The 12,935-nt window shown below is 41.5% G+C and overlaps 2 protein-coding genes across 2 annotated transcripts; one reads left to right on the forward strand and one right to left on the reverse strand.

Annotated features, from left to right (window-relative positions):
* Nucleotides 1-416: 416 nt before the first annotated feature.
* Nucleotides 417-6,956, forward strand: LOC129813143 (zinc finger and BTB domain-containing protein 21-like). Its single transcript, XM_055865367.1, has 2 exons — nt 417-506; nt 1,784-6,956. The coding sequence occupies exon 2, from the start codon at nt 1,789-1,791 to the stop codon at nt 4,858-4,860; it is 3,072 nt and encodes a 1,023-aa protein (XP_055721342.1). The 5' UTR covers nt 417-506; nt 1,784-1,788; the 3' UTR covers nt 4,861-6,956.
* Nucleotides 6,957-10,992: 4,036 nt separating this feature from the next.
* LOC129813158 (autophagy-related protein 101) lies at nt 10,993-12,724 on the reverse strand. The gene is made up of 2 exons (XM_055865408.1): nt 12,101-12,724; nt 10,993-11,975 (listed from the first exon to the last, which is right to left on the reverse strand). The coding sequence occupies exons 1-2, from the start codon at nt 12,350-12,352 to the stop codon at nt 11,574-11,576; spliced, it is 654 nt and encodes a 217-aa protein (XP_055721383.1). The 5' UTR covers nt 12,353-12,724; the 3' UTR covers nt 10,993-11,573.
* Between the last annotated feature and the right edge of the window lie 211 nt (nt 12,725-12,935).

Raw genomic sequence — 12,935 nt, forward strand, 5'->3', positions numbered from 1 at the left:
TTACCTAATGCTTTCCTCAAATGGTTGTTGTCATTCATTAGATATATAAAAATAAATGAACATGACCAGTAATAAGAGCAAAACACATTTTGCATTTCCATTCAGTAATTCCACATAATTCAATAGTAGATTATCCATCTACGGTTTTAGAGAATCACATTCTCGCCTACAGAATATTGATACTTTGCAACTGAGACAGCAATGTTGATCTGATTCGTATTCGTATTGCTTCCCAATGAAATGTTTAAGTCTCAAAGAACGAAAATATGACCTGCCACTTTAAGAGGTTTAAATTTGCCTGTCACGTCCTACATTCCCGCCTACGGGTATAAAGCAGCCTATCAGAACGCAGCACACGTGACGAGCGTTGTATTTGATGACCTCATCCCTGGAGTGGGATGACGTCAAGTTCAAGATGGATGGAATCACGACTACCACACACGCAACAGAATTCTGATATAAATTCTTGTTCGTGTGCTCCGTGGGAACAGAACGAAGACATAGGGGTAAGTTTAGAAAGCCACAAAACTACTTGGTTTAGATTATCTGGCGGTAGTGCCTTATATTTAAGTCTTGTTTGGAGAAAATGTTTTTTTCCTGACGTAACTCAGAGGGGGTTTCTTCTTCTTTTTATAAGCCTCACGAGCAACTGCCCTATGTGTGCTGTAGATGCTGCGTCTGCGCTGTAATGAGGGCGAAAATACAGTAGCGAGTGTGTGCGCGCACACTCACTGACCACGCACTCGTTTCTCGAGGACTGGCGTTTGATTCTGTTCCATTGAAAGTCCTGAATCATTCTCAGAATGCGCATTTCGGATGCAACTTTACTCTTTCGGAAACATTGTAACACCAAGTGATCATGTGATATCACTGCCAGCAACAGTAACAAACAGACCACGCAATGCGTTATTTGTTTACATTTTCATTCACCAATGTATACCATAACGAGGAAGATACTTGCCAGAGTGATAAAACCAGTTTCATTTTAACGTATGTGTCATCAGGAATTTCAGCCACGTCTCGCGTATGATCTAATGCTTGCACCCCTGACTTCCCATCAGACACATTCTATGGGCGCGCAGCGTTCTAAACTTTTCTGATATGGAACGTGTCAGACACGTTTATTTATCATGTGGAATTGATATCCGTGTCCACAGTTATGTGTGTGTGTGGAACGGAATGAACGCTGCCTGCGTCCCTGCTAAATATGACCCCCATGGCATGCCATGTCTTATGATTTTAAAGACATGATGTAATCGAAATAGAACCTATAAATGCGCATGCGTCATGTTATTTGCGCTTATACCACAGATAGGCCTAGATACATTAACTCCTACCAGTAGCTGATCTAAACTACTCACTTACATTTAACTTACTTTTATTCAAAATTATATCTGTGTTTTAGTATTCTAAAATGAAGGATTTAATAACGAGATAAATAATAGGCTATTTTCACTAATATATTTATATCAACCAGTTGGAACAGACTGCATAGCAAAATAAATACAGCAGCAATAAATATACGTGCTTTCATCTACATCTCATTCATACATTTCTGAAACATGGGCAAATATAAAGTTGCCATAATGCTATTAGATTCTTATACTTATTGCAATTTTTCTGCTGTTATGTATTTCTTCAGATTCAAGTTATTTGTTTGATTTTATGTATATGCCTATCAATTTTCAGGTAACTCTTTACTTTAACTTTTTTACTGAAAACATGTGAATCAAAATGCGTCTCTTGAAATAAAAAGGATCTCCTTTTTGTTCTTGCCTTTCAGCCAGAATGGAGAGTCTGGTGCACTACAGTAATCCATCCCACACCCTCTCTGTGCTGGGGGTGCTCAATGAGCAGCGCCTGAGGGGGCAGCTCTGTGACACAGTCTTGGTTGTGGGGGATCAGCGGTACCAGGCCCACAGGAGTGTGCTCGCCGCAAGCAGTGAGTATTTCCAATCACTGTTCACGCGAAGGGAGTCTGAGCCCCACAAAGTGATACAGCTGGACTTCTGTGAGCCTGACGCCTTTGAGATAGTACTGAATTACATATACTCATCCTCCCTCTTCGTGGATAGAGGCAGCCTGGCAGCCATCCAGGAGCTGGGCTACAGTCTAGGAATCCCTTTTCTAACCAACATTATGTCAACAAGGCCGCATGTGTCCTACTGCGTCTCCAGAAAAAGGCTGTCCTTCTCAGAGGACGATAACGACATCCAGCTGAGGAGTGTCATTGTGCGCCAGAGCCGAAGGGGTGATGCTCCCGGGGCCGGACGCTACAGTTCAAATGATCAAGGAGAACAGACTCAAGCTTCAGGACACAGGAAACCAAACGAATCAGCCAGAAACACTGCATCCAATCCCAGAAAATCAGCTGAAGCAACTGGTGAGGGTTCTGATAGCAAGCCCATCAGTTCATATGCCTCCATCTTAAAGGGGAAGACATCATCACACACAGGGGCATCAGTAAGGCCACAGCTCACCTCCTCAGTCTCCTTCAGTGAATCTCCAACAGTCATGTTACAGTCTGATCTAAGCACTAAAGAAGAGGAGGAGGCGCAGAGGCTCTACAGATCCAAACCACAATTTCAGGGCCAGGTAGGGGATCCTAGCCAGACCATTGACAGGAGTGGCCCACTCATAAAAAGCCTGCTGCGCAGGTCATTATCCATGGACAGTCCCGTCCCAGTCTTCTCCCCCACACTGGAGCTCAATAAACTGCAAGGTCGAGAACAGTCTGTTGTTAAGATGGTGGCAAATACAGAGGAAGGGATTCAGACAGAGCACAAACAAAGTGTGAAAGTAGTTCCGCCGCTTCTTCTCAAGTCAATGCACCACAGTAGGTATGATAAAGATGAAACTCCAGGAAAGGAGTTCCATGTGAAGACAGAGCCTAGCAGCCCACTGTCTGACCCCTCTGATATCATTAGAATCACAGTTGGGGATTCTCTACCAGTTAACCTCAAAAACAATGAAATGGATTTTGACCAAGGCCCTACTAAGCCATTTTCTAAACTCCCTGGAAAGAGAAGGGTGAGGAGAGACAATCGAAGGTACCCATTCAAAAAGTCTAAAGGGGTGAACGAACATGATTTCCCATGTGAAGATGACGACGACAATATGTCAGAATCTGTACCTCACAACTCCAACATGGATGACAATGATGAAGACTGGACTGATGATCCCAGGAAGAGCAAGATGTTTAAATGTTGGATCTGTTTGAAAGTGTTCAGATCCAATGCTGGATTGCACCGCCACGTTAACATGTATCACAACCCAGATAAGCCATACGCTTGTGACATCTGCCACAAACGCTTCCACACTAACTTCAAAGTCTGGACCCACTGCCAAACCCAGCATGGAGTGGTACAAAACCCTGCTTCATCCTCCAGCTCATTCGAGCTGGATGAGAAGTTTCAGAGGAAGCTGATTGATATTGTGCGGGAGAGAGAAATAAAGAAAGCCTTGCTCATGAAGCTGAGGAGAAATAAGCAGGGTTCGCAGTCTCAGGTATTTGCCAAAAAAGGTGGCCTGAGGTCCAAGTCAAATTTGATATGCCCTTACTGTGGGAAATTGTTTGTGTTTCTGTCTCAGTTCAAGCAGCATTTGAAGACACACCCTGCGGAGAGAGACAACCAAGAGACTGAGAGAGAGAGCAGTCTCTACCAAAAAGACCAGCCCAGTCAGAGAGAGAACACGGACACAGAGGTTTACTCCTGCAGACTCTGCAATGAGAAGCTGTCCTCTCTCTTTGAGCAGGGAGACCACGAGAGGGGCTGTCGACACGCAACCGTGTGCCCTTACTGTGGCCTCCGATTCTCCAGCCCAGCGGTTAAAAAAGAACATGAAGCACACTGCAAGTACAAGAAACTGACCTGCCTGGAGTGCATGAGGACCTTCAAGTCTTCCTTCAGCATATGGAGACACCAGGTGGAGGTTCACAACCACAACATTATGACTGTTAAGGAGCAGATGAGCCATCGAGAGGAGAACAATGGAGAAGTATCTGACCACTTCGGAAGGCCTCTCCATGCCCAGGAGTCTGTGGGAGCGGGGAGCTCCAGAGAGGACATAATCTACAGTGACTCCTCAGGTCCGCCTATGTTGGACTCGGAGGATTCTTCATCATTCGTGCCCGAGGACCTGAATGCTAGCCAGTGTCACAACGAACATCACGGCGAGCTGACAGTGAAGGATGAGCCCATTGAGGAGGCCGTGAGCGAGAGGGAGGACATGATGTCTGGGGCCTCCGTCGAGCCTGAGGAACCAGGCGTGTGGCCATGCGAAAAATGTGGCAAGCTCTTTGGTGGCCACAAAGACCTGGAGCGTCACCAGGAGCTGCTGTGCCACATCAAACCCTTCATCTGTCACATCTGCAACAAGGCCTTCAGAACCAACTTCCGCCTTTGGAGCCACTTCCAGTCCCACATGTCAACCTCCGACGAACCTGGAGCGAGAGAGGTTGATGACAGGCGCCCTTTGTCTCCCTCCCCCTCACCACCACCAGCGGTCACACATGCAACTGGATGTCCTGCCACACAAGTTTTTCCACCTAAACCAGTGGAGGCAGATTCAGTGGAAGCTAAAGCTGTGGTAGCAAAAGAGAAGGAGAAGCCTGGAAGCTCATCGTCAATGCCCAGGACCAAGAGGCCAGAGATGGACAGATCACACAGTAGCCCCCTACCCAAGATGGATAGTGTGGATAATTCCCTCACCCCTCAGGAATCAGAAACCCTTTTTTACCATGCCCCCACTCTCTCTGCCCTCACATTTAAGAGGCAGTACATGTGTAAGCTCTGCCAGAGAACATTCAAAACTGCCTTTAGTCTTTGGAGCCATGAGAAGAGCCATAGTCACATTTAATTATGTCTCACACAAACACCTGTACTCTGTTTTGAGCATCTGAGATGATACTTTATGCTCACAGCATCGTAAGAGATCAAATACAACTCAGCCGACACAAGAAAGATTTTGAATGTATCTATTGCTGTTGGTAGTTGGCTTGCCTTCATGTTATCTTTTCCAGTGGCCATGTGTCATAGAGGTGAGAAAGTGAATGTCTGCAATTAACTGCTATTTGACTCATCAGCTCCTTACAATGGTTACTTTGCCATTGATATTAGATTTACACAGTACTGACCTAATTCAGATAACCCCCTTTCAGTTGTCTTTACCTATAGAACTATTTTTTGGATTCAATAAAGAGCTTTGTTTAGGAATTGCTGTACTGTACAATTCAAGAACAGTTACGTGCTTTTGCTTAAGTTGTGAATTTTTGTTGATTGATGTGTGAAGATGACATTATGAAGATGATTTTAGTGGCCTCAGGCATCATGTTTATTGATATGCACTTTGCAATTCTGTTCAATATTTACATTACATATAATGGTCAAATTACATTGATTTAATTTCAGTTATATGAATCTTTATTTTGAATCCTCTGCATTCCATTAACATTTCAGCTGTAATCTGTTTTGTACCATAAAATTATGGTTTTCATATTGGCTATTTGTGTTAATTCTTCATTCTGATTTTGCCGTTGCCTCAATGATATTTCATGTAGATTATACAAGTAAACAAGACCAAAGACCAGTTATTATTTCAACTGACACTTTTTTTGTTGTTGTTGTAAATCCTGAGTAAAATAAATAATTTCTTGTTTAATTTTAGCTATCACTCATTAAATTACAGATTATCATTAGTGGATTATTGTGTAAAGAATATGGAAAATATGTACTTTTGGGAAAGGAGTTTTGTTTACGTTCTGCCCACTGGGTGTGGTGTATGGTAGATTTAGTTTTTAATGATTAATTTGGTACACAAATACAACACCACACAAGTGACTTGTAGAGTGAATTTGAATGGAATTCACAGGAGTGAATTTGAATGGCTAAGAACGTGTGTATTTTACTCTCTGTCGGCTCAATACTAGTATGATTAAGTCTGAAATAGTTTGTATGAGGTTGATAATTACACAAGTAATCCTATGAATTGATTGCATGGCCTTAGCATATGCATCCTGAGACAATTTTCCAATAGTTCTGTTAAAATGAAGCACAGTCAGAGTTTTTGCATATTCATTTTTTTTTTACATAGATATTTATAATGGTTTACAACCAAGAGCCAATAAGTGTGTGTATGTATGTGTATATATATGTATATATATATATATATATATATATATATATATACTGTACCAGTCAAAAGTTTGGACACCTACTCATTCCAGGGTTTTTCTTTATTTTACTATTTCCATATTGTAGAATAATAGTGAAGACATCAAAACCATGAAATAACAGATGGAATCATGTAGTAACCAAAAAAGTGTTAAACAAATATATTTTATATTCTTCAAAGTAGCCACTCTTTGAATTTGTTAACACTTTTGCACACTCTAGTCACCTGGAATGCATTTCAATTAACAGGTGTGCCTTGTACAAAGTTAATTATATATGTATGTGTATGTATATAATAATTAAGAACATGTGAAAGCAAGACTGTTGCTCTTGGGGGGTAAAAGTGGGATTTGGAAAATAATTCCCTGTCCTATAACAGAGTCAGAATATAAAGTGTATATTTTGGTTGTTTAAGTGTATACTTTTTGCTGTGGTGGTGATGGCGTCTTAATTACACCTGGAAAAAGGATTTTGAGATTTGGTGGTTAGGTTCAAACAATGTATATATTTATATTTGTGCTCTGGATTTTATGCAAGATCATTAAAAAAATAAATTGAGTGCAAAGATATAAAATATAATTTTGTGTATATGGCAGCGTTTGTATAATTGTGTACCTATAATTAGTTTGTTTATGAAAATACATTCTTTGTGTATTACTGTGCTATTTCTGCAATGATTAATATTTGTATGGTTGCTCAACATGAACTGCAGCAGTTTAGTTTTTTTCTTACAGTTTTTGTGCTTGAATTTTTTTCTGTAATAAAGATTTGATAATTCAGTAACTGCCTTGATATTGAGTGTGTATATTGTTTGTATTGTGCTTATAAGAAACTAACACCCTTGAATTAGGGCTGGGAATTGCCAGGGACCTCGCGATACAATATTATCACGATACTTAGGTTCCGATACGATATACACTGCTCAAAAAAAGAAAGGGAACACTTAAACAACACAATGTAACTCCAAGTCAATCACACTTCTGTGAAATCAAACTGTCCACTTAGGAAGAAACAATGATTGACAATAAATTTCACATGCTGTTGTGCAAATGGAATAGACAAAAGGTGGAAATTATAGGCAATTAGCAAGACACCCCCAATAAAGGAGTGATTCTGCAGGTGGTGACCACAGACCACTTCTCAGTTCCTATGCTTCCTGGCTGATGTTTTGGTCACTTTTGAATGCTGGCGGTGCTCTCACTCTAGTGGTAGCATGAGACGGAGTCTACAACCCACATAAGTGGCTCAGGTAGTGCAGCTCATCCAGGATGGCACATCAATGCGAGCTGTGGCAAGAAGGTTTGCTGTGTCTGTCAGCGTAGTGTCCAGAGCATGGAGGCGCTACCAGGAGACAGGCCAGTACATCAGGAGACGTGGAGGAGGCCGTAGGAGGGCAGCAACCCAGCAGCAGGACCGCTACCTCCGCCTTTGTGCAAGGAGGAGTACTGCCAGAGCCCTGCAAAATGACCTCCAGCAGGCCACAAATGTGCATGTGTCAGCATATGGTCTCACAAGGGCTCTGAGGATCTCATCTCGGTACCTAATGGCAGTCAGGCTACCATTATTACCATTATTAAGGCATGACCAAAGCTGTTACAGATAACAATGCAAAATAGATTAAAATTAACTAATGTGACCAAGAGAAATGGTGCCAATGTTTTTCCTTGGACAGATGGTCACTGCCGAGGGTCACAGATATGTTTTTCAAACTGTTTAGCCACTTGGACAGTGGTGACTAATTTTTTGGCTGTGACTCTGGAAGTGAATTTGCTATCTGCTCTGTGGCCCTTGAGAATATAGAGACTGGAAATGCTTTGTTCTCCATTATTGTACAAGGTCATCCTGTGAATGAAAAATACATGATTGGAGAGGAAACCTTTGCAACTTAGATGAGGAAAAACATCCACACAGCTGCATGGCAAATACTGCTTTTGAATAAAGCATCTGGCCTCTCAACCTAAAAAATGACTTGACTGTTTAGTTACTAATTCTTTATTTGAAGATTTCCTCAACATCTTTACAACTTGACCTGTCTGAAGCTACATGCTTGGTATACAGTATACCACAGAGTTTCTAAATTATATATATTATATATACTGGGTGTGGTGTATGGTAGATTTTGTTTTGAATTATTAATTTGGTACACAAATACAACAGCACACAAGCGACTTGTATAGTAGAGTGAATTTGAATGGAATTCACAGGAGTGAATTTGAATGGCTAATAACATGTGTATTTTACTCTCTGTCGGCTCAATACTAGTATGATTAAGTCTGAAATAGTTTGTATGAGGTTGATAATTACACAGAGAGGCAAAATGGCGAGACTTCCCGGAACACTTGCGAAATAGACCGAACAGACCAGGTTTATATCGAAGGAGTGCCTATGAATTGAAGGCCTGCACATGTGCAGTTCAGCACGAGATTACCTTTATACCTGATGACGCGTTTCTGTGCATGAGCTTAACTAGCTAACATCGCCATAACATTGCCTATAAGTGTGATCTGGGATTTCTATTGTCAGTGGCGACACATCATTCAAGGCAGGCGGGACAGAGCCCCACCTGTTTTGAACCCCACCTGTTTAGCTATGATTTTGGCTGTTTTGCATGTTGTTTTGGCATTTATACGTGTCACATATAAGTTTGCAAACAATGTAAAAAAAAATACTAATAATTGAGTTATTAAAGCCGCATACAAACATGGTCTCTTTTTTGCTTTCTTGAGTTTGCCAGCTCCAAAATGCAGGTGTTTCAGCCCAGCTCAGTGCTTTCTGCGTAGGGGTGGTAATGTTCTCTAGTTGTGTCGTAATTGGCTCAGTGTTCTGTCACTCATAGGGATGCCACATCATTGCAAAATCTATGGGGTGAGCTCAAAAATTCAAGCCCCTTGGGTGCTGTCATAGAGTTACATTAGAAGTGCCCCTGCAAGAAGGCTCAAAGTCATTGGCCACAGATAAAATGACGTCAAATCACGTTATATCTACAGTAGCTTTGATTGGACTGATCATGTCAACATCAACTTTCAAAATCTTAGCTAGCAAGTTACATAGCAGTCATCATCATGAATAAAGTCAACAATCTACTGGCAAATCCTTTTCAATCCTTGTCATATGAAGATAAGTTATAGATAAAACGTATCGGTGCTCATCGACCATTGGACATTAACATTACACAACAAGTGGGAAATCGCAAATTCAACAATGAGCGGTTTGGAAAAATCAGTGGCAAACTGCAAGCATTGCAAAGCAATCACTAGCCTGCTATTCAGTGGAGTGGATGTGTGGTCAAAGTCTTTAAGAATCTCTTTTAAGGGTTTCTTTTCCAAGCTTAAAAGGATAAACATTGGCCATTCTGTCAATCCAGCATGACTTCTGCCGCTTTCAAAACAACTGGAAACTCAGAACTGGAAAATCTCAGACTTCAGTGAGTTCAAGACAACTGGGAACTCGGGAAAAACGAGCTCTGACTGGGAAAATACGTTTGAACAGTCATGCAACTGAATTCCAAGTCGGGAATTCTGGCTTTTTCGAGAGCTCCGACCTGGAGATCACTAACGTCATGATTCTACCTTGTTTTTTTCCCGAATTACCAGTTGTCTTTGAAAGCACCATAAATCCAGAGAATGCCAGACTTTGATGACAAAGTTTGCCTACGAAAGACCGCCGCACCACCTTCCTGTTCAAGTGAGCATAGCACAATAAGGCGAGTCCAAAAATGAATTGTATGCTGCTGCATAAATTATGTAATATGCCAGGGAGATATGTATACTGTAGCTAAGAAAGTAATACTAAGTGTATGTTGTGTAGTAAGCTGTTAGTAGTCCATGTGCCCCACGCTATTAATTTGGGCCATTTCCCCTCATAATTTAGCCTACTGTTCTGACTTGGTGGTGCACATGTAACCTATAGCCTGTTTTAGAGAAATGTCATCATCGAATATTGTAAGATCTTTAATTGTCTGCTTATATGCCCCCTTTATTTATCCTACGGTTCTGACTCGGTGTACAGGGAGAATACTGTAAGAACGGCCCATGTTATGAATTCTGTCATCGTACATTTAAAAAGTGCTGAACAACTAGTTATATTGACTATGTCCGTCCTAGCTCGCTCATTAACGTCTTAATCGAAATTACGGATTGCCATTTATCCTCTCGTCGTCCCCTTATGCCATAGTTTGTACATCTCAATTGTCAGTAGAAACCACATTTGTTTAAGCCAGTCAGCCATATGAGCTATGTTTTTTTTAAGGCAGTAAATGAGGCTGAATGAACTGTTTCACTGCCAGACAAGGCTCTGCTGATAGCCAGGAGTAAAATTGGTAAGGTGTTGGGACTGCTGTTGGGGCAGCTTTATGTAGGCCCTAACAGTTTGTGGGCACCGTTTGTCACCGTTATAGTCCAATTAATATATTGTTAAGTGTTGTGTAGTGGCTTTAATGACATGCATCTAAAAGAGTTTGCCCCAACATTTACATGCTAAAATCACCACTGTCTATTGTAGAAGCAGTTTCTGCCTATCTTCATACTGTACTGTCTTTGAATATACTTCACAAATCTGAACCTGTAAAGGAGAAGACAGACCAACACAAATGTCAGTCATCTGCAGTAAATCACCTGCTTGGTGTGGAAGAAGCGCGGCAATTGAACGTGTAGAGTCAGGAAATGAACAGAAAATGACGACCAATATTCTGTGGTCAGACGCAATAGGACGGCCACTCACTGCGCACGGCCGAAGTACGCGTTGGTCTGTCTTTTCCTTAATTAACATCAGTAAGCACAGAACCAGGTGGTTTTCTAGAATAACAATTGGGAAAGTGAAGTCAGTTAGGATTATCGATTTTATTTTCAAAAGTGAAACAGCTTTCTGCACATTATTTTCTAATAACAAAAGCTAATGTCAGAAACATAAATAAGATAGTTACTTTACAATTACTTAAAGCAGTTATTAAATGAAAACCTGTTTCAGACAGACATGCTACTTTTGCAGCACTTTCTTCATACAAAAACATAAAAGCTCAAATTGTACTATCGGATGTGAAAGGTCATGTTTCAGTGTTGACAAAGGCATTTTGTGAAAGAATAGGGATAGATAACTAGGATCCTAAAATGACTGCTTACAAATGTGAATAAAGCGGATTAGACATTTGATGGTGGTACTTCTAGTGTACTACCAGTGCTTCTAACTAATACTTAAGACACTCACAGGCCTGCAAATGCCGATGTCAATGAAGCAATTACATCCCATAGTCAATAAAGCACACAGCCTTGTCCCTGATCCATTTGTGTTGTCTTGATAACATCCTATAGTCACAATCATAGGAGTTGGCAAGACAGCACAAACAGATCTGGAACCAGGCTACCCACAGCCATGTTTTACGATGCAAATCATCTTGAGACTCCCTCACAGTGCTAAGGTGTCTTTTATCAGCCTTCTCATGGTGGTGCTTACTGAGGTGCCCAGCGTATCAGTGATCTGAAAAGTGATTTTGTACAGGTAAGGCTGTACGTCTTTGAGGCTGGTGTCGAACACATTGTCCACTTCCGACTGTGTGGGCATTTTGGGTAGGTACTCATGCTGGTTGATCACCTCCACAATGTTGATCACCTTCTCGCCCAGCTTCTCGCCCACTTTCTCCCGGCAGATCTGTCTCTCCTGCTCGTTGGCCAGGTTGACGACATTGACCTTAATGCTCCAGACCTCCCATGGAATACACTCATCAGAGAAAGGCCAGCGAGACTTCTTTTTCTGGTAGAACTCCAGTGAGATTTGTCCCATTCCATCAGTCCCGTTGCCCATGGCATCCTGTAAAGAACAACATAGATCCAGAGGTCTGGATTGCAGTTTAAGAAAAATACAGCTAGCTACATGTTTTAGTGTATAACGTCAATTTCAATATCCAAACAATCAGAATAATCAGACAGGCCTACCTTGAATTCGCCCACTGCTTTCCTGATGACCCTGTCAAGCTCATCTGAAGAAACACGAACAAAACTGAAATCAATAAAGTCGCAGTCAATGTCCTGTGTGCCAACAGTGCCAATGGAGTAGGTGCCCTCTTTTTTGTAGTGAAATTTTCCAGTGCTGCGATGCAATAGGATAGTGTGCAACAGAGCCAGCATAGCCTCGTCGACCTGTCTTCCCTCCACCGACACCTCCAGAACCTCCGAACGGCAGTTCATGATGATCTGCTTCCCCACAGTGGCAGGTTGAATATATGGGGAAACTAGCAAGCTATTGAAACACACCTTTCAATTGTTGTTTACGTTCCATAAAACAGGGCTAAACATCAAAATGAGCTAGCTAGCGGACGTTAGATGCTACTGCTAGATAGCTATTGTGAGTAGTTAGCTATAACGCGCAGCAAACGTTATTTCCCTCGAGCAAGTTCGATGGTTATCAAGAGAAGGCGCAACTTTCAGATTCACTTGATGAATATAGCAACGTATGTTGTTGCTTGCTAGCTATGTTCTTTAAATGTATTTATTCATAATAACTTGCTGACACAAAGTGTAACGTCGTCGTTCTTACTAGAGAGGAGGAGCCATTTCTGTAAACACAACACTGGAAAATCTACGGAATGTAGTTTGGTCCAATCTGAGCCTTGTATCTCTGCAACGTAACATAACGTGTATCGATAATAGCTATGTAATTGCAGTTATTTCCGCATCAGAAAGCTGATTTTCTTATATAACAAAATGTATTTGAAGATATAATTGATAGTTTCAAAAGACCCACTTGAGGGTAAAACAGGGCGCACTTGGG

Source organism: Salvelinus fontinalis, chromosome 2, assembly GCF_029448725.1.
Source record: "Salvelinus fontinalis isolate EN_2023a chromosome 2, ASM2944872v1, whole genome shotgun sequence".
NCBI classification, from domain to species: domain Eukaryota; kingdom Metazoa; phylum Chordata; class Actinopteri; order Salmoniformes; family Salmonidae; genus Salvelinus; species Salvelinus fontinalis.